This window comes from Adiantum capillus-veneris, chromosome 23 (assembly GCF_014529385.1).
Source record: "Adiantum capillus-veneris isolate H3 chromosome 23, ASM1452938v2, whole genome shotgun sequence".
Lineage (NCBI taxonomy): Eukaryota > Viridiplantae > Streptophyta > Polypodiopsida > Polypodiales > Pteridaceae > Adiantum > Adiantum capillus-veneris.
In genome coordinates this window covers 96304806-96326945 of record NC_140953.1, presented here as the reverse complement: position 1 = coordinate 96326945, position 22140 = coordinate 96304806, and the positions used below count along the sequence as shown (strand labels likewise).

Genomic DNA, 22140 nt, shown 5'->3' with positions numbered 1-22140 from the left:
TAACTGCTTTTCAGGCCAAGGGCCTTTAAATATGAGGTTAGGGCTCATTCTCTAGCATGTTTCCCGGAGAAGGTGCAGAGTCTAGAGTACCGGCTTGTACTGTGTTGATGCAATATAAAGAAATACCGAAAGGGGCACCAAGGTTTTAGGCCAATACTCTCTCGAGTGGAATTCCCCCACTCCGTGTCGCATGTCGTCTCTCTCTTTCAATTTAGTTGTTATTGAAGTGTTAAAAGTCTGTTCAGTCTGTTCTTTTCTATTGGCACGTGGTGCCCGTCTTGTGACAAAAACAATCGGCTTTCGTAGGCAATGACATGGCCTTCTAGCATTAAGACCACACCCAGACTACGACCACAAGCATCACAATATACTTCAAATGACTTCTGCAAGTCCGGCAAAGCCAAAACTGGTCATGTAGTCAATTTCTCTTTCAATGTTTTAAAGGCAGTGACCTCTATGGGTCCCCACAAGAAAGGGACTCCTTTCTGCATCAAAATATGCAAAGGGAAAGCAACCTCTGCAAACTTGCTAATGAACCACCTGTAGTACGAACACAAGCCCACGAAGCTTCTAACTTCATGGACATTCTTCAAATCGGGCCAATCACGGATAGTCTCTATCTTGGCCGGGTCCATCTGCACTCTTGCTGCTGAGACAACGTTTCCCAAAAAGTGTATCTCGTGTAGGAAAAATTCACTTTTCTTCGCATTAATCACCAACTTGTGATCTCGTAATGCCTGAAAGACCTATAGCAAATGTTCTCTATGTTCTGTCTCATCCTTGGAGAAAACAATGATGTCGTCAAAGAAAGTGCCAACAAATAGTCTGTGCTCTCGAAAAATCCTGTCCATCATCCGGTTAAATGTCACAGGAGCATTGGTTAGGCCAAAAGGCATCACCAAACTCAAATAACCCAAAAGTCGTCCAAAAAGTTGTCTTATAGACATCTCCCGGCACGATTCGGATCCGATGATATCCACTCTTCAAGTCGATATACACTCTTCAAGTCGATCCTACTAAAACACGAGGATCCCTGTAGTCAGTCAAGAATATCATCGATCCTAGGAATCGGAAAACTTTTCTTGATGGTGATTTTGTTGAGAGCTCTATAATTGATGCAAATTCTCTAAGATCCGTCTTTCTTCAAAACCAACAACACTGGAGAGCAGTACGGTGAAGTACTAGGCTGGACAAGACCCTTTTCCAAGAGGTCTTTCACTTGGTTCATAATTTCTTCGTTCTGGGCTCGACTCACACGATAAGGTGGCCGATTCCATGGTGTGCTTCCAGGTATCAGATCAATGGTATAATCCTTAGGAAGAGCGGAAGGTAACTCGCCTAGCAAGCCCTCTAGGGCAATCGGCATGAGTGTGGAGAAAATCTTGGCGTTCTTTATCAAGTTCAAACATATTTGTCCTATTCTCATCATTCAAACAGACTGGATTTCATTAATTTGGAAACGGCCAAAGCCCATACAATAGGGACAGATTCGCCCTTAAATTTTACATCAAGTACAATAGTTCGGCCCTTCTTTGTAGTCAACCTCGCTTCTCTCGGCCAATAGTCGACCACGGCGTTGTTCTTGTGGTACTAGGAAATTCCCATGAGGACATCACAACCTTCCAAGGGCATTATGTAGAAGTCCTCGTGCCCCAAATACCCCTGACAATGCAACCGAAGTTTGCCAATGACAGGTGTAATGGCTACGTCCTTGCCGGGTGCCGCTAGAACTACCTCTGCTAGTGGTCCCATCCGATCGGGTGTGATCTCGAGTCGCGCCGCCAATTCAGGTGAAATGAAGTTGGCCTTGGCTCCTCCATCAAAGAAAATCAAGGCTTCTTGGTCTTTCACTTTGCCCCAAGCTCGGCAAAGTTCAGTACTCTCGTCAATCGTGCTTGGGTCAGTACCCGTGCAATCTGGAACAAGTCCTGCTTTCATCTTGCCTTTTCGTCCACGTTCCTCAGTTGCTTTCGAACCCTCAGGCCTGTCTTCATCTTTGTCGTTCTGCTCTTTTGGTGCCTTTTTAGGGCACTTCGCAGAGATGTGCCCCGTTTCCCCACATCCAAAGCACTTCCCCTCTTTGACGTAGTTAGCTCTCTCTCGAAGAGTGAGCTTGGGCCGTGCACCCTTTTCTTTCTTTTCTAGGTTGCTCTTCTTCTTTCTACTTTCATTGTTCAAAGTCTGTTTGGTCCTTTGCGTCATGATTTCATCTGTGGGGTAGGTCAAATTGTCTGAATGAATGGCAAATCACCGTTTGGCATGACTCATTAGTTCCTGAATGGAATCTGACTTTTGCTCTAAGTAGTGATCTCGGATCTCTGTAGGAAGTCCCAAGGTACACCGCTCAATCTGTTCTTTGAACGAGTCCTTCTTAAATGAAGAGGCTGGGAGAAAAGAGCTCCAGAATCTCTTGCAATATGCGTCCAATGAATCTTTCTTGGTCATCCGAAGATAGTTCCAAGCAATTTGTATGTCATGTTCGTACTCTCAAGTCAACCAGGAAGAAATAAAAAGCCTTTTGAATTTCAACCATCTTTGTTGCATCGTCAATCAATCGTAGACGCTCCATCTCTTCAATCTCCGCCTGAGTAGGCCGAGGCGGGCCATACTCCTCGTGAGAATCTTCTTCGTGATCTCTTCCCGCATCTCCAGATGCAGAGGAAGTCAACTGATCTCTGTCTAAATCCATAAGTGTCGCTAGAAAAAAGGATCGGATTTCCCGGCAGAAGAGAAATCGGCCGCGCTCTGATATCACTGTAACAGACTTGGACACTCCAAGTCAAGATTCTACTGCGACACGACAGGAATTCACTTCAAAACAGTTCACAGTTTACAATTGATTCGACACGACCCGGCCGGTGGAGTTCCGTGCCTAGAGATATTGGCCCCTTAAGACTGGCGCCCCTTTCGGTATTTCTTTTATATTAAATTTGTTACCAAAGTACAAGGGAGTGGTTGGTTCTCACTCTCACACTCTGCGTCCAGATGCTCTGAGAAGTGGGAGCCCAACTACACTTATAAAGAGTTACAAGGGATGCCAAAAGCAGAGCCCCAAAAGTTGTCCATAAAAAGCATTCAAAAATAAAGCCCTTCATCTCACAAGGCTAGCTTGGCAAATAAAGCAACTTCTAAAAAGCCTTACCATAAAAATTCCCAGCCAGTATTTGCGTAGAAAAAAAACTGCCGTACTGTTGCCTTTCCGTACGCTGCCTACCAACTTTTCCTGCGCCGCAATTTGCAGAGGTGTCCATACGCTGTTGCCACGTCACTGCTGCCACGTCAGCCAGCCAGGGCGGGAGTGTGTGTGTGTGTGTACAGGACAGCCACGTCACCAGTTTGTGACAGCTGCATATACGAGAAAGTGTTCAGCCTCTAACGATGATGCCCATGGAATGGGCCTTGAGGGGAAGACTCAAAGAGGTAGATCTGTTGCCCATCGCTCTAGAGAGGAGAGTCTGCAAGTGCTGCCCACGACTGCCACCAAGCGCCCTGCGGCGGCTGCCCACCGAAAAATGCTAATGGAGTTGGCTGTTAAAATGCCAGGAGAGAGGGCTGCATAAATGCAGATCTCCTTAACCCCCCAAATCCCCCCAACCCCCCAAAAAATCCTCGAGCTGCAAGAAGCGCTAGCAAGGGCTGCCCTAATGGGCACCCTTTTGGGCTGAACACACATTGCAAGAGGAACCCCCTTAGCCCATGTATAGGCTCTTTTGATGCGTCACAAAGGATGGGTGAGAGGGAGCATCGGGAAGAAGTATTCGACCATCCGGGAACGGACATCTCTAATGCATCATAGGATGGGTGACACAAAGCATCACGAAGGAGATTGTACCGTAAGTTCGGTAGGAAAGGACTAGGTGATGGGTATTCCAAATGTGTCACATGGTGGGTGACGGGGGCATCGAAAAGGGAATATTCCATAGTCGCGAGGAAATTCCAAACTATGTTGGAATTACACACAAGGATGAGCAAGCACTTGAATGAAGATGGGTTCATAGAAAACTTTGAGGAAAATCAGATGCTTTCTGAGAAAGCGGGTTGCTTTTTGGGAAAGCAGATGCTTTTCCGTAAAGAAGTCTGTCTCCATTACATTTGTGCATGTGATTGCATCTAGGGACGCCTGGGAAGTGCTGTGTAGTGCTGTGTAAGCATTCGTTTTTAACTTATAAGGTTTTATTGAGTTTTTAGCAGGTTCAGATTGTTTTTAAAAGTGGCCAACCACCCACTTAATAAGTGGGCAGCCATCTGATAGAAAAAGCACAAAACTCCAACACCCCTCTCTCCTTGGCTTTTCTTGGCAAAACCACTCTCTCTCTCTCTCTCTCTCTCTCTCTCTCCGCTGCCCTGCGTGGCACCCTCGCACCTGCCCTGCCCTGCCCTGCACCCGCTGCCCTGCCCCCGCTGCCCCTCGCGTCCCCCGCTGCCTGCGCTACACCCTCGCATCAGCCCTGCCCTGCACCCGCTGCCCTGCCCCCGCTGCCCCTCGCGTCCCCCGCTGCCTGCGCTACGTGCCCGCTGCCCTGCCCTGCTCGCGCGCTGCACCCCCGTGGCGCCTTGCTGTGCACCCGCTCACGCCCCCCCCGCGCCCGCTGCACCCCCCCCCCCCCGCGTAGCATGTCTCCCCCCCCCTCTCCTACGCGTAGATTATCCCCCCCTACCCCCCCTCTTTTCCTTTCACGCGTAGGATGTCCATCCTCTACGGGTAGGGAGTAATTTTTTTTTATTTTTGAACCCCGCCCCCGCCCCCACCACTTTGTAACTTTCGGGCCTCATAGGTCATTATGGCCTTTTGAAGACGTTAATATAACATTTCATTTCATTTCTACCATACTTTACCCCCCCTCCCCCTCCCCCCCCCCTCCTTCACATTTGTTTTCGAGACACACACACACACACACACAACTGAGCATATTGAGGGCACCTGGCCACACCGCCTCGCGCTCCACCACTCGTCGCGATCGCCGCCAGTGTGGGTGCACACATACATCCAGTGACTCCCAGCCACCGCACCCGCTACTAGGGTGGGTGCACACGTACACCAACTCCCTTGCGGACGGCGATCAAGCATGAGGAAGATGAACGATAAAGCCAACCCCCTAGAGGATGCCATTCAAAAATGCAAAGAGGAGATGACGGAGATCATGACCAAGATGAACCGCAACCTCTGGGGCACAATAAACATACTCGAAGGATGCGTGCTGATCCAAGAGAGCAAGATAAGCACGCTGGAAGACCGAGTGACGACCCAAGAGGAAGAGATCGCGTCACTCAAGAAAGAGCTCGCCGAAGCACGATCAAGAAACACACTGGAAGAGGGCCAACTGCAACACTCAGTAATCGAAGAAATCAACACGATCAAGGAGCAAGTACGGGCCATCAAAGAAGGAGAAGAGCAGCATAAAGAAATGACGACTTCTTGGGTGGATGTTCTTACCAAAACTCAACAGAAGGCGGACGAAGCCGAGAAATGGATCAAGGTGGCCAAGAAAGGAAAAGGCAAGGAGATAACGCCCACGCCCACACCCAACAACATCATTAATCAGACACTAGAGGAGGAGCAGAGGAGAAGGGTGCGCGCTTTACATGTGACAATTTGCGGTCTTAAAGACAAAGGCAATGTGGACGAAGAAGTAAAAGAACTCACAGCCTTGATGGGGATTCATGAGCCGACGCACACAAGGGCATGGAGAGTGGGCAACATAAAGAAAAATGGAAGCAGTGGAGAAACCTCAAAAGAAAGAGCACTCATCCTCCGTTTTCCCTCCATGGAAGCAAAGAAGTCATTCTTGAAGAAAAGACCAACTCTTAAAGAGACTGGCATCTTTCTCGGGGATGATCTCACCCTCTCACAGATCGCTCATATGCAGGAAGTAATGCCGGAGATTAGAGCGGCAAGGGAAAAAGGCAAGACCGCTTTTTACTGAGACGGAAAAGTGGTAATACTAGAACGACGCTCCACATGACGGTGCAAGACTTATGGGACCACACTCAAAGTAGCTGCCTGGAACTGCAATGGATCTATGCGTCTTGATGTGGGTGCCTTTGAGGATAGCTTTACTGGAAGAGACATCATCTTTTACTCTGAGACACACCAGGCCCCAGGGCAATCCATGCCTCACATCAATGGATACAGATGGGAGACGGCCTACAAACAGGAGACACGCTCAGAGCACAGAGGGCAGGGCTCGGGGGGAGTGGTAGTGTTATTTAGAGAAGATCTGCAGCCACTGATACATATAGCCCGCAGGGACGAGCAAGCTAGGTACATGTGGGTGAGACTGAAAGCAGAGACAGGCAGATACCTCTATCTAGCTATTTGCTACTTTCCCCCGAGTACATCATTTTATGCATCAGCCAAAGGACAATCCCCTTTCTCTATTTTGGATGATGACATATGGGAGTTCTCTAGGGACGGTGACATTATCATCCTAGGGGACTTCAATGCTAGGATTGCCCATCACCAGGCAGTGTTTTATGATACTTCAGAAGAGTTGCTAAGAGAGCTAGATGTTGCAGAGACGGGCCTTTCCAGACTATCACACGATGTGGAATGTACTGAGTATGGGCGACACCTGATAGACATGGGCACTGCACATGGATTGGCCATCTTGAACGGCCTACAGAGATTTCCTGCTTCGAGAGGTTTTACATGCTTCCCACACAGACATGGAGCCAGCACAGTGGACTATGTCATGGCACAGCCGAATCTCATCTCTAGTATCCAGGATCTCACAGTTGAGCCCAGACCGATCGGGGTGGCAGTGGATCATGCTCTGGTGTCGATGATCATCTCCTTCCAATTCAGTGTAGCACACAGGCCACGAGTAGCAGCCCCTACTCACTACACATTCACACGGGAGACGGTTTCTGTATACATGGACGGAATCTACAGACGCCTATGTACTGAGGACCCGGGGCGACCTCTGGAAGAGCAACTACTATACTAACACAAACATTACATGAGGCAGTAGCAGAAGCATACCCACACACCCAGCCTGAGCAGAGCCGCCGATCAGGGAGCATGCCTCAGAACAGCTGGTACGATGAGGAGAGCCGCCAGACTAGAGCCAGACTTCACAGGGAGGTGCTGTTGGGGGACGACACTCACAGACAGTCACAGATTGACTTCCGACGCCTCGTGCGGCGGAAGAAGAGGGCTTTTTTGGCTCGACTCGAGCAAGATCTATATCAGCTATTCTTGAGTCAGGACTCGCGTGAGGCCTCTCCTCCTTCTCTATTGGGGTAAGACAGCCGTGGCGGCTCTTTCATGAGCAGTCCCCCCCCTTGCTATTTCCTCCACAGAGACCTGGGAGCAGTACGCATCATCTTTGTACACAGTACCTGGACGGCCGGCCCTCCCCGACCCCCCCTGCTATTTCCTCCACAGAGACCTGGGAGCAGTACGCATCATCTTTGTACACAGTACCTGGACGGTCGGCCCTCCCCGACCCCCCCCGATCCATGCCCACACGCATGTCTCTTTTTCACCGCCGTTGAGATGGTGAAGAAAGCTATTGACAGGATGAAGACTGGGAGAGCATATGATCATGATGGCCTAGTCGCTGAGCATTTCATGCATGCCAAAGACCTACTAGCAAAGCTTCTAGCAGTTATGTTTAACCGGGCCATGTGTGAGGGCCTACCAAACTCTTGGAGCCTATCTACGATCGTACCTATCTTCAAATCAGGAGACCCCATGGAGCCTGGGAATTATCGCACTATTATGATTGGGCACACACTGGCACAGTTGTATGCATCCATTCTGGAACAACAGTTGAGTAGATGGGCAGAGAGGGAAGGGATACATGCAACTGGCCAGGCAGGATTCAGGAGAGGCTTCTCTACTCTTGACCATATCCTGACACTCAGGGCCATCATCGAAGAAGGCAGAGCTCATGGGAGACGGATCTATTGTAGCTTTGTGGACTTCCGCAAAGCTTTCGACACGGTACCCAGAGCTAGACTGATGCGCAGACTACAGGAAATGGGAGTACCCACAGAACTCATTTGGGGGATCATGGGATTGTACAGATCAGTAGTAGGGCATGTATGCACCCCCGAGAGACTTTCTACACCGGTTCACTCCACTATTGGGGTGAAGCAGGGCTGCCCGCTCTCTCCTACTCTTTTCGGTATGTATGTGGATTAGGTTTCTGACTACATTGACAGCGATGGGGATAAAGGTGCTCAATTGGCAGGGACATGGATTCCACTTTTGTTATATGCTGATGACATAGTGTTGATCTCCGAATCCCCATAAGGAATGCAACGTCAATTGGATGCTTTGCATACGTTTGCCCACGAAAGTGGTTTGTCTGTCAACCTGGGTAAAACCAAGGTTATGGTGTTTAATACCACCCCACAGTGGATCAGGAGGTCAGCACCTAGGAGACTGTGGAGTACACAGACGCTTACACTTACCTTGGAGTGGTTTTTAGCGGACCTGCATTCTCACTCAGAAGAGCAGCAGAGACCAGACTTACTAGAGCCCACGCAGCATTGGGTAGATTGGAGAGGATGTGTTCGCAGGTTCAGTTTCAGGAGCCCCGGACGAAGCTCTGGCTCTTTGACACCTTGGTGGCTTCAGCATTGCTCTATGGAACCGAGATATGGGGACCTTCGCTGGATCACCACGGGAGGTCAGGTCGCTCAGAAGGATGGGGGAACATGGAGAAACCTCTCGTCTCTATGATCTCACGGCTCATTAGAGCCAAGGCATCAGTACCACGGGCCATTATCCGAGCAGAGCTAGCGGCCCCCCCACTTGTGGTGGAGGCGCTCACCAGATCAGTCTCCTTCATAAACCGCACATGGGCACTTCCTAGAGACAGATATGCTCGCATAGCACTTGAATCCTCTAGACAGCTAGCCATACAAGGAGATACAACATGCTGGTATGGGGAGATGACATGATGGTTTCAGGCACATGGGTTCAGCATAGACAGGCTGCCACCATTCCAGTACTCATTGGATGCACCATCTCTCAATCTTACACAGTCAGAGAACACCAAGCTCATCCGCCAAGACCTGACCCAGCTAGACACCAGGAGGACATGGATACAACCAGCACAAGAATTGGGCACGAAGATGGCTTTCTACAGAGACCACCTCCTCCAGCTTACGGAAGATGGTTTTGTGGCGAGACCCAAATACATGGATACCCACTTGTCTCATGGGATACGATGTGCTATTGGCCAGTTACGCACATCTTCTCACCAGTTGCGGATTGAGACTGGGAGATACAGCGGAGTACCAGCAGAGGACAGGACATGCCCCTTGTGTAACATGGAACCTGAGACAGAGCTACACTATACATGCCGCTGCCCCGTCTACTACGAGATACGAGGCCGCTTCCATTGCTTGTTCAGAGAGGGTTTTGGACCACTCTCAAGAGTCATGGGATACGAAGATCAGAGATGCCTAGGTTTGTTCTTGCTCGAGCTGCGCAGACACAGAGATAGCCCGATGAATGGCGAGGCTAGCCAGTCTCAAAGACGGATCACAGACTTCTTCAGAGCAGACACAGGACAGCCGCAAGAGCCACTCCCACAGCAGAGCTCCCCCCCGTCTCACACCAGAGGCACACTGATTGACCAAACGATTGAACTGGGGAAATCCAAGCACCCGCGATTGCGAAGAACTACACAGCATCGACGAAGGCTACAACAGAAAATTCGGAGCACGCTGGCCAAGCATACACGACGCCCAGTCAGACTACTAACCATGGAGGAAATTGATGAGATTCGCCAACGACCGATGCTAGATCTCTTGTGATTCAGCTATCCCAACAAGCGGCCCATTATTCTGCTTAGTTTTTTGCTTGACTCACATCGACCAACTTAGGACCCCATAGTATATATCTTTGTTTTGTACTGTTGTTAGGTTATTTTGTTACTCTGACTTTGTATCAGATCCACCACTTTGTAACTTTCGGGTCTCATAGGTCATTGTGGCCTTTTGAAGACGTTAATATAACATTTCATTTCTCTGTGTGTGTGTGTGTGGCAGCCACAAAGCGATTTCTCTCTCTCCAGCTCTAGGCGCCCCTGAACTACCCTATTCTTGTAGGGAGGACCCCCCTTATCTTGCCAACTGTCGAGAGGTATAAAAGCAAATCTTTTGAGGAGAAAAGGCCCGACGCTAGTGGAAAGGGACTGTTGTTGCAGATTTCAGCCACGGAAAAGATGCCGATGGTGATGACCATGGCTGCCCCAAGTGTACCAGATGTCGCCAAGACCCAGTATGCGAGTTCCATCGCGAAGAAATGCCTACGGAGAGCGTTTCCATCACCAAAAAACTGCTTTTTTCTCCGTTTTCATCCCATAAACGTCGTAGATGGGGCTGATTTACGAGAAGGAGCACGAGAGCACACCTCTTCTCTATGTAGGATTGGAAGAAAGGATTCTCTATGTAGATATCTCTCTGAGGAGTTGATTTTCAACAACTAAGTTGTATTCTGAGTGTCGAGACTTCGAAGGTAAAGTTTTCATGTTTTGATCTCCGACTATTTGTTTGCAGGAGTACTTCCTCTTTGCGAGGAAGTAGAAGTAGAGGAAGGCATAAGCCTCTGCAGAAGAAAAGCGCTCTGAGGAACTAGAGCCAGATCAACCCAGTTTTGCACCCTGAAAATGGGAATAGGTCCACGGATCTGAGAGTGGTAGACTCTCGAGTTGGGATCCGGACGTTGAGATTCCCAAGGAAGGACTTTACGTCCAAGAAAGCAGAGTTATTCTGCACGAGGAAGAATCTGGGAACAAAGTCGGAAAAGAGTTGCAAGGATACCATACCCTAAGTCTGGAAGGTGAGATCCAGAGGCGAGAACCTTGGTTCTCGAAGATTCAGAATAAGGAACGGAAGTTCCTTGAAATAGGGTCTTGCCCTAGGAATAGGAAGCTGAAACTTCTGAATACCATCAAGTTTTGTTCTAGAATGAGCGTGGTAATACGTTCAGTTCAAGTGCTTGTATAGACTTCTCCCGAGTAAGAAAGACACTTTTACGGGAAGGGGGGGGGGGGGGGGGGGGGGGGGGGAGACCAGCCCATCTTCTCGTCCCACTACTGTGTCGATCTTCTCACTCTCTTCCTCTCTCTCTCTATATATATATATACTCTGGCTTGAGTATTATTCTACTTATCCGAGCATATTTTACATTGATATGCGCTCCCGTTTGTGAGACAGTGTGTGTGTGTGTGTGTGTGTGTGTGTGTGTTGGGGGGGGGGGGGGGGGGGGGGGGGGGGGGGGGGGGTTACTACTAATAGCTGCAAGGGTCCATATGTCGCTTTAGGCAGGTTAAAGGTAGCAAATGAACCTGTCCTTCAGAACCATGAGCTTCTAGCTTAGTGTCCTTCGCAATTGTGAGGCTTTCAGCTTGGAACCAGTCGTACGATATGGATCCATATTTATGCATTGATGGCAAATACTATGAAGTTAACAGAGCTGCTACATGCTACAATATATCAGCCAAATAAGATGCCGGTAGATGATTGGAGACTCTAGCCCCATTATTCTACACATTATGCGCATTATAGATGTATCCCCTGGCTGAAATGTCCTCAATACCTTGCAGCAGAGATTTTTAGGAGGAGAAATTTAGTACCAGCTCATAATTACTCTGCTTGGCAGCACCTGAAGCATTAGGGTCTGCATTCATCCGCAAGCCATGTGCAAAATCTCTCACAGGGCCTATGTTTATGAACGAATCTCGCACTAAAAAATTAAAGTTTTTTTGCTGCAAACACAGACAAAAAGGTCAACATGCCATATGAAGGAAGCACTGATCATCCACATTGAAAACTTCAAAAACACCAACCAACAAGTCTGTGTTTGCTGATGAAGAATGATATAAAGATAACTCTTCCACACCAGCGCCATCTTGAGAATCTTCATATGTGGCACGATGCAATCTCTTTGCTGGGGGCATTGCTGCATCTCCTTCAACATCCGCTTGCTGAGCATGAATTTTAGGAGTAACTAATATGAGCTCTATAAACAACTGAAGGATGTTTGCGAAGTAATTACAGTGGTGTGCACACCTCCACATTGGAGCCGCAAGTGAACTGAACAAACAGACTATCGCCAAGCCGACTGCCTAAAAAGAAGAACATGTCCCCCAACATGCTCATGCACTTCAAACACACACACACACACACAACATCAGATGGTATTTGGTAGGTAAGACAATCTATGAAGCTAATACTGGTCAGAAAGCATACAGAGGTAAGCACCGAAGCTCTCGACTTCATAAGCTCCAATTTCTGCACAGTCCTGCCAAATTACACCTCTTTTAACTAGATACCAACAAGCAAAAATGAACAGGCCTTCCATTAAACTGTCTACCCTACCCAAAAAGCCTGAAAAAGTTGATCTTCACACCAGTTCAAAAAGAAAGTTAAAACCTGCATAGATTACCTAACCACTACTCACTAACTCACTGTTAACATAAGCTGTTTAATAAATTATTTGCATAACAGATATCAAAAAAACGTGTATCTAGCACACCTGCCATCATATATTAAGGAAAGTAGTAATAAAGTCCCTGTTTTCGTTGAAAAGAGTGCAACATCGTGAGATATCCATGCTGCTCTTGCTGAATCTAGCTCCACGCTTATCTTGGATTTTGGAACATCTCCACTGAAAGATACAAGCGCACAGTATATTAATAAAGAAAAGTCAGGTCAGTGAGAAGTATTGTGTGTGGTTGAAAACCACTTTCGGTAGCTGCAAAATTGCAATAATCAACAAGGAATCACAGTTATCGTGCAATGCCACGATAATTTCATAGCATTACAGACAGATGGAGGCTCCTCCTTTGAAATATTGGAATTCATGCAGCTGTGTGCGAATTGAGCAGCAAATAGAGTGATATGCTTCCATTAAAGCTTCATAAATCATACGCTCTTTAAAAGCACCCATACGTTCTCTTTCCAAGTGAATCTCACTCAAAAAGGCTTGATTGAACCTATCCACCTAATTTTTACAAACAGCATCATGTTTCATATTTTGAGCATGCAAATCACGAGTGAACTGATTAACTAAAACTAAACAATGAGCCCATGGATATTTTCCTTCAGATAGAGCATAAGACAGATTATTTTACAAAGACTACTTTCTACTTGATCATCCTCTGCTGACAAAAAATCACAAGAACTTCATCTAACCTGCCTTCAGGCCATGCAGCAAAATCATTGAGACCAAGAGAGCAGGTGGTAGACTGCAGACAACATGTGGTACAGTAAACCATTGCTTTCAAATATAGAGTTTGGAGATAAAGCTGTCCACTTAAAAGTTGGGTCCTAGATAAATCACCTGACTGTGATAATGAATGCTGTTGGCTGCAACAGCAATCACCCCACCGATAGGAGACGGAACGCCCAGGAGCATGTATGCATCATAAGGAAGATTCTGTAAAATGTTAGGTGGTTAACAGGGAGGGATTGCTGCAAAAATGGAAACGCTTGAAGAGGCTGCATAGGCCATACCGCAGCCGACCAAATCAAAGGGTGTTGTTTCAAAGTAGTATTGATGCTTAAGGCTGTGATCATACACGTGTGCCTCTTTATAGCTGCCTGTCCAGCCCATGTTGGCTCTCTCTCATGTAGAAGAATCAGAACAGGTTCAATGTAACCTGCAACCAGAATTTCCTCCAGAAACTCAGCAAAAATCCTTAACTAATGAATAAAGAAATTGCAACAGCCTTGACAACCTTAGCATATCAAGAAAATCTAGAAAAAATGAAGAGTAAAGCATCAATCCAACAGAAGTGTGAAAACAAAAAGCGCCCTATAAGAAGCATCTTCTTCTGTCATAAACTTGCCATGTAGGAATGTAAAATCCTTTATGTGTATGACATCCAATTCTCGCATGCTCACCACATAGGAGGACTTCACATGCGCACAAAACGCACTGCTTGGTTCTAATCCCTCTTCTTCTTCCCCAAAACCATAAGCTTCCTGAAATACGAGGTGCATTCAAGTTTTGTACAATAGAAAGTGCTACAAAATCTCATCAATAAGCATGAATCTAAGTTGCAACTCTCGCTTAAGAGTGCCTCCAATGCATGTGTCAAGCCATGACCAAAAAAAAAAATCAGCAAATTATTTCAGCAGGAAAACAAGAGTGACATAACACTAAAGACTTAACAGTCAAGTTTCTCAATTTTTCAGATATATCCTTGTAAAATAACTCACTTGTCCTGCCTTCAGTATGATCATTTGGGTATCGTAAACAAGAGCACCACCACACCTTCCTTGAGGATCAGCACGTAAGAGAGGGCCCTTTGCAAACTTCTCTGCCCCTCTTTTCAGATATTGCCAGTCGGGGCCCTCGAAGTAGTGCATGGAGCTAGCAATATAGCAGTATTTTGAAAATCTGTAAAAACATTTATGCAGAGTACAAAAAATAACTACTTCCAAAAAACAATCATCGCGAACCTTGTGCGTAAAGTGTGGGTGGAATCATCAAACTCAAGCACAGTCAATTTCGCATCACGGAAGGCCAAGATGATAGCATCTCTGCGCTTGCGTCCATCATCCCTACCATAGTGCAGAACAGCCATGCTTTCAACATTCCCATGCAGCCTGCATAGAGGAAAATCTCAAATTTGGGGGTGACAAGTTTCGACTGTAAAAAAACGGTTGGGAGTCCATAACTTTTAAGAAAAGAGGAGCCTGAAGAAAAAATGTATGATAACAAGATATTCACATGCTTAACGAGAAATAATACCACCCACGTAAGATGTAAAAACTCACTGGTACATCTACACTAACCAGTGATTAACAAAATAAAAGCGAAGGCCCTATGGTACACAAACCCAGACTAGGTGTAAGTATCGACGAGGCACACTTTTTAAGGAGCCCCGCACCAAGGGGAGGCTCTTTGACACTCTAGTCGCCCAAGCTTTGATGTATGCAGCAGTATGGGCTTCTGGACTATCAGCGACCTCATGGGCATAGATTAAGAGACCACAGATATATATGATTTCACGCTTGTTCCACAACAAGCCCTCAATACCACACGACATTACTAGAGCAAAGTTAGCAATCTCACCCATGCTAGTTGAGGCTATTTTCCAAGCAATTTGCTTCATTCAAAGGATGAGAGAGATGCCATCAGATAGACTCACACATAGAGCCTTCGAGGCCTCCAGACAGCTTTCAAAGTCGAGCGCACAAAAGTCTTGGTACTTGCAAGTGAGAGATTGGTCTGGAGCCTATGGACTTGGATAGGTTACTTCCCTTCCGGTATGACCCGAACTCACCCTTCAATGCATACACACCAACATACATGCACACTTATGCATATATACATACGCATGTCTACAACCTAATATACATGCATGTATGTGTACTGATGAGGGCATATAAGTAACAACCAGTACGTTAAGAACTAATACCAGTACGCATATTGTCACAAACTGTTGACGTGTCAAAGCCCTAGAGAAGGGAGCCAACTTGCAGATGCCGGCCGAGGGGCCTAAACCCTAAGAAAAACAAGTAACAGAAGAAGTCCTACCAACTTATGGGGACCCCGTTCGATGGGGCCCCAAGTGACATAAAGGAAATAAAGCAGGACTCACACACACACACACACACACACACAAGAACTTGTGAAGCAAGCTGATGACGTGGAAGAACTGTACCGATTTCCGCTTTTCATGCTGGCGGTGCTGACGTGGCAGGACTGTACGGATTTCCGTAAATTGTGCTGGCAGCTTTTTGGCTTTGCTTTTGGACCAGATGCTTTTGAGTTTGAAGGCTTTTCACTGTAATTGCTTTTTAGGCCAAAGGCCTTTAAATATGAGGTTAGGGCTCATTCTCTGGCATGCTTCTTGGAGAAGGTGTAGAGTCTGAAGTACAGGCTTGTACCGAGTTGATGCAATATAAAGAAATACCGAAAGGGACGCCAAGGTTTGGGGCCAATACTCTCTAGGGTGGAATTCCACCACTCCGTGTCGCGTGTCGTCTCTCTCTTTTCAGTTCGGTTGTTAATGAAGTGCTAAAAGTTTGTTCAATCCGTCCTTTTCTATTGGCATGTGGTGCCCATTTTGTGACACGTATTTACTGTACAATACTTGAAGAATGACAAATATGAGTTTGGAATGCAACCTTGGATCGCACCTCAACACCTCCTCCCACAAAGATGTATTACTATTACTCTTGACCATGCTAGACAAGGGGTTCATCCAAAAACCGCACTACGTGGACACATACATGCCACATAGCTCACGAGTGGCAGCTCTAGGTATCATCACACTATCTAGAGATAGAAACAAGAAAGCTCCTCGTAGCCTTCAATTTGAGAGGCCCTGCTAGCTTGCATAGAGAGGGTGATAGAGAACGAGGAGCACATTTTGCAGATGTAGAGCATACGAGAGTATCAAAGACAAGTATGAGACACGGCAACCCACCCTACAACAGATCATGGAGTCTAGATATCACCGCCATTTTCTCCATCATTGACAATGGATTTGGGCATCCCATGGAGTCGAGAGATGTGTTGTAAGAGGAGGGTTGCCATCCAATCTGCTTTGCTGAAAACAGGCAATGATAGTCCAAATCCCATTACAACCAAATGATGTGGTTGGCAAGTCGAAGATAAAATCCATAGCAATGCTTTTCCGTGGTCGAGTAGGAAATTAGGAATAGAGAGAAGAAAGAACGAGTCGGAGGCCTTTTGACAGTTGTACTTCACTTTTTGACGAGTGAGGCATTCAAGAACGTACGGCAGAGCGCGCAATCTGCGCTGACAGGTGCCACGTGGCAGCAATACGGATTTTCGCATAACACGTTGACATGTTGACGTGGCTGCTATACGGAATTCCGCAAATTGTGTTGCTTGCTTTTTGGGGCAAATTTTTTGACCAATTGCTTTTGGGATTATTTGCTTTTGAGTTTAGAAGCTTCTAGGGCTTTGCTTTTGGGGCATCGCTTGTACGAATAAAAAGACCCAAGGAGCCTCACTCTTGAAAGCATCCGGACGCAGAGTCTAAGAGCAGAGGACTCCTCGCATGTTGTACTTTGCTCAAGCATTAGTATAATAAGGAAATACCAAAAGGGGCGTCAGGTTTTGGGGCCAACACCTCCGGGCACGGAACTACGTCGGGCCGTGTCGACTTAAATTTTAAAATTGTGAGGTATTTAAAGTGATTCTCTCGTGTATCGTGCAGGATTCTCGACTTGGGGTGTCCAAGATTGTGACACCATGCTCCCATCATCCACCCTGTGAGGCATCAAGAATACCCATCGCCTAGTCCTTTCTCACCGCATTTACAAAACAACTTTCGCAATGCTCTATGTCACCCATCCCATGACCCATCAGAGATGTCTATTCCAGATGGCCGAATACTTCTTCATGATGCTCTCTGTCACCCACCCATCTGACGTGACGCATCAGAAGTACCTGATCTTGGTGGCCCTACAAATATTCATGTTCACAGTGCTCCCATTATTTCTCAGAATGGCGCACTAGAAATATGTGTACTCCGATGTCTCAAGCAAGAAAATTTTCTCACTTATAAATCGAATAATTCATTTAAATTATATTTCTTGATGTCTCTGCTTAGGATACTCACGTCTGAAACACGGAACAGGAATCCGGAACGAGAAATTGAGATGGGAACGAGGAACGGAGACCTGAAAATGGCCATTCCCTGTAACTATGGTTTTGGGCAGCTTTTTGGCCAAAGTTTTTGAACGCCTTGCTTTTAGCAGCATAAGCTTTTGGTGACACCCTATTTCAGGATCCCTCTTTTTGTAATCATTGCCTTCATAAGCATGCCTTGAGGAACTCTCTGGAAAATGAGTGTCTGGTTACACATCACAATGCAAAAAGAAGTACCCAAAGGGATGTCAAACATTGGGGCCAGTGCATCTAGAAGCAGAACTCCGCCGCTTCATGTCGACTTCTCTCTCCTTCCTTTCAGTTGAGTGTTCCAACTTTGTGCGTGTGTTGTTAAAGATTTCCGCCTTTGGTGCCCAAGCTGGTTACAAAATATGCTACACAATTCCATGAGCAAGTGCCAAAAGCTCATCCTTCCACAACACCTTCCCCTATGAAAGAAGTGCGAGGAATTCCCATGATAAAAAATTTGAAGAGGCGTTGATCCACCTTGCTAACATCACAAGGGCATAAAAGTCTACTAGAAGTGCATCATCGATGACAGAGATCTCCCTTATAAAGCAAGAAACTTTGACTTGGCATTCCCTCCTTTAAGCACCTTCTCGTTTTGTGCAGCACAAATAGCTGTGCTTGGTAATCCACGAGTACATACAAGTGTTAATGTGTCATCATGTGTAGCACCTTTCTAAGATTTGCACCGATGCACTCCAATGCCCAAGCAATGACAGAACTCAACCCGTTTTTTTCACAAATTAATTATAACACCGGCAGAGCCAACAGCTCCGTGACTAAGGAAAAGAATTGAAATTTGACAAGTTAACTTTTGGCGATATTGAAAATTGTGCATGATATTGCGTATAGAGGTACTCGAACAAGAGCTCACCGATGGTGGCAAACGAGCTCCAGCCAAGCGGAAGAAATGCCAGCCATGGCACCTCCACGACGAGCTGCAGATGGGGGAGCAGAACCAGCGGCAGCTTTGCTGCTTTTCTGATCAGCTTCTTCAATACGAACTCGATAGACTTCAAGAACGTTCGCTTTGCTGATAACGAGGTTCGGGAGGTTGGAAAGCGGGACCCCGCTCTGCAGAAGAACGCCATCATCTATGGCGATGGAAGTTTGAGCAGACGAGCCCGCACTGTGCGTGAGAAAAGCAGAGCAACTGTTCTCCACCCCCGTCGGGGCGTGCGAGAGCTTGTAGGCAGCATAGCTCATGTTGTCGATTACGTCTGTCTGCCCTCCCTCTGTGTTTCAAAGTTTGCAAAAGGAGGGAGTGAGAAGGTTTAACGAACTTTCCAGAGAGAGAGAGAGAGAGAGAGGAGAGCATTAAACATACCTACAAGTCTTGAACTCGAGACTTGTAACTCAAGAGAGGGAAAAGAGAAAAAGGAGAAGTTTTAATACAATACCAAGAGACCTCAATGATCTATGCAACGAGTCTTGAACTCAAGAGAGAGGGAAGAGAGAAAAAGGAGAAGTTTTAATACAATACCAAGAGACCTCAATGATCTATGCAATGAGTCTTGAACTCAAGCTTCAAGACGGAACTCGGATAGCCAATCTAACATGCTCGGGTCATCAAAAGGTTATTCAAATTTCCTCTTCTTATTCACAACCACACAAAGATGAGCACACACTCTTCTTATTCACACACATTCACCCCCCATGAGGAAGCGGGGACTTGGCATTGTTGGGTAAGAGGGATAGGGAGACAGAGGGAGAGAGACTTTTGCTAAGTTAGGTAAGCTACACACAAATTTCACAACAAATCGTAGGCTATTAAAAAAACGTAACAAAACCTAGGCTTTGTTATCGAGGTAATATCTAGGCGGGGGGGGGGGGGGTAATTCATAAATAAGATTGTTTCACCAAACATGATGCTTTTACCGCATACTTTTTATGAGAATTTCTATATTATGTTGTTCTCTTTATTAAAGGAAAAGTGCTTTTCAAAAAGTAAGTGTGCTTTTGAAGCTTCTTTAAAGAAGACAAATTTAAAATCAAGAATTTATCCTCCGATTTGAAATTTGATAGATCAAAGGCTTGTTCTTTAAGGTTAATTATTTTGCATAGTTTTTGCTAATTATAGCATGCATGCTATGCTTGATCAAAGAGTATAATTGGTAGCTAATTAAAGGAGACAAAAGCCCCAAAAATAGTAAAGGTTGACTAGATTTCAAGGGAGACACAAATATGCTTTTTACACCGTGCTTTTGAGGAGAATCATAACTGAATGATTTTTTAAAGTTATTTTCTTTGTAAAACAGAAGTGCATTCCAAGAAGTAGGCGTGATTTTAGAATGTTGTTTCATATTTCCAAAAATGACTAGCTACAATCAAGGATCTAACTATGGAACACTACCACTCGAAAAAATATTAACTAGGATGCACTGCTAGTCCCCCTTTGTGGCTTAAAAGCGATCATTTTTTGTCACATGAACAGAATAATAGAGATAGATAGCAAAAGATAGAGAAAGAGATCTTTGTATTGATAAAGTTTTGATACAACAAAGGAGCAATAAAATATATGGGCGCACTCCGTTGTACGGAGCTCGAACCTCCCGACCACCCCCGAGCTTCAGTCCGCTTGCACTCGCACTCGCAGAAGAGGAGATCTGTGAATGATCCCAAAAACGCACCACCCGTCTTTCTTTTCTGATTTTTCCTCGAAAAGCATGCGACCTCTCAAAATAGCCGCTTTTCTATTTTTGACGTTCGGTCGACTCGACTTGCGTACCAAGTATACCTGCGAGAATAAGATAAGAACGTGATCGTGAAGCGATCCGTAAAGGTTAGATTTTTGAAACTTTTTTTTTTTTTGAAGTCCTAAAATTTTCATCTGTCTTCAACTGAACATAACTCCCAAACGAAGCCAAAATAGCCCAAGTCCGTCTCACACAATCTTGTTGCTCTCGTTGCGCTCTTCGACGGCTATGTGATGGAAAATTTCCATAGCCTGCTCTGATTTGCTAAAAATCAACCTGCAAAACAGCATTTTCTACAAAAACGATGCAAAAACAGCAAATCCCACTTTTTTCTTAATCTTTGGCCCTCAACGAGTATCAAAACATCAAAATCTCTAAAGACTCAGAGAACCAAAGTTGTTCCTTATAACACATGCTTCAATCGCTTCATACATCACTTTTCCAAAATTTCACATTAACATCTTCAAAAATGCCTCAGGAAGTGCCTTTCGGATCAAAAAAATTTATTGGACGAAAACAATCCACACATCCTTCTACACAGTGGACCAACTTTAAAACGACCAAAACTTCCTAGAAAAACAAAATTTATTGCTAAAACACTTCAAAATCAAGTCCTGTTACATTTTTCAAGCATACTATACTCATTTTGTAATAGCAACATAATTTGTTGGAAACGGGTATTAACCATTTTAGTCAAATCTACCAAACTTTTTCGAATCCCTTAAGAGATGGTCACATGTTTTCTGAATATAGTGCCTTGCAACAACACAAATTATCTCTACACTACCAATTTGCAATGGTGCACTTGTGATCGTCTCATTGAGTAGTTTAGGTTCCAATGGAAGGGTAGTAGTATACATGAATTTTGCGTTGTATGTTGATACCAAGCACTTATATAGAGTAAATTGACTATCCAAACCTTGCATGTTTGGAGAAATAGGGAGTTATGGGGATGTCAAGAGTATGGGTTGTAGGGCTGTGAGGGGGCCCGTCATATTGATTATCCAAACCTTGCATGTTTGGAGAAATAGGGAGTCAGGGGATGTCAAGAGTATGGGTTGTAGGGCTATGAGGGGGGCCCATCCTCGCCTAGTTTTATAGACCATAGGGAAATCAGCCCTTCCCTCATATACTTGTTTTCTCCTCCATCGTTGGAGTGTTATGGTATGCTTCTCGTTGGAGAGTCATGGTATGTTTCTCCTCTAATGTTGAAGGGTCACTTTTATTTGTATTTGTAATACATGGGAATGGATTATTTACCTTCAAGCTTACATAGGCTTGTTGAGTGGGCCTTCCTTCAATACAAGTACCTATTTTGGCTAATAGTCCAAGCACGAACACAAGACATGTAATCATTCACCCTCCAACTCTTGCCAAGCTACCTTTGTAGGCATCCATTTCTTCATTACCTCAAGTTTACATAGATCTATTGATTTTGGCTAATAGTCCAAGCACGAACACAAGACCTGTAATCATTCACCCTCCAACTCTTGATGAACTACCTTTGTAGGCAACCATTTCTTCATTACCTCAAGTTTACATAGATCTATTGATTTGACTTTGACATGTAATCAACCACCCTCAAACTCTAACCAAACTATGCATCCACGTCTTCATTTACCTTCAAGTTCATATAGTACTATTGATTGGGCTTTCCTCTAGCACAAGTACCTATTCCAACTAGAAATCGTGTCATAAAATATAGCGATGGTAATTATCTTGGCCAACTTGCCTCTACAAGTAACCATTTCCTTATCATCATGTCTTCCCTTCACACTAGATGTACATAGAGATCAACCATACAAGTGATACTATTGT

The 22140-nt window shown here is 45.6% G+C and overlaps 2 protein-coding genes across 4 annotated transcripts in view; one reads left to right on the top strand and one right to left on the bottom strand.

Moving 5' to 3' along the window:
- The window catches only part of CPSF160 (cleavage and polyadenylation specificity factor 160), a 67167-nt gene extending 48254 nt beyond the window's left edge, over positions 1–18913 (bottom strand). The window contains exons 1-12 of one of the 3 annotated variants that reach the window (XM_086496472.1): positions 18501–18913; positions 14431–14577; positions 14188–14341; positions 13815–13950; positions 13480–13625; positions 13307–13402; positions 13159–13211; positions 12500–12631; positions 12214–12265; positions 12034–12126; positions 11811–11948; positions 11598–11729 (exon numbers count right to left, since the gene is read on the bottom strand). In XM_086496472.1, coding sequence (XP_086352598.1) covers positions 11598–11729; positions 11811–11948; positions 12034–12126; positions 12214–12265; positions 12500–12631; positions 13159–13211; positions 13307–13402; positions 13480–13625; positions 13815–13950; positions 14188–14341; positions 14431–14577; positions 18501–18832 — 1611 coding nt within the window. In that variant the 5' untranslated portion in view covers positions 18833–18913. Of the gene's footprint in view, positions 1–11597; positions 11730–11810; positions 11949–12033; positions 12127–12213; positions 12266–12499; positions 12632–13158; positions 13212–13306; positions 13403–13479; positions 13626–13814; positions 13951–14187; positions 14342–14430; positions 14578–18500 lie in introns of those variants that run through there. The other 2 variants (XM_086496473.1, XM_086496474.1) reach the window with 2 other exon arrangements.
- Positions 1–22140, top strand: part of LOC147428209 (uncharacterized) — a 177301-nt gene that overhangs the window by 25373 nt on the left and 129788 nt on the right. The window lies entirely within an intron of this gene.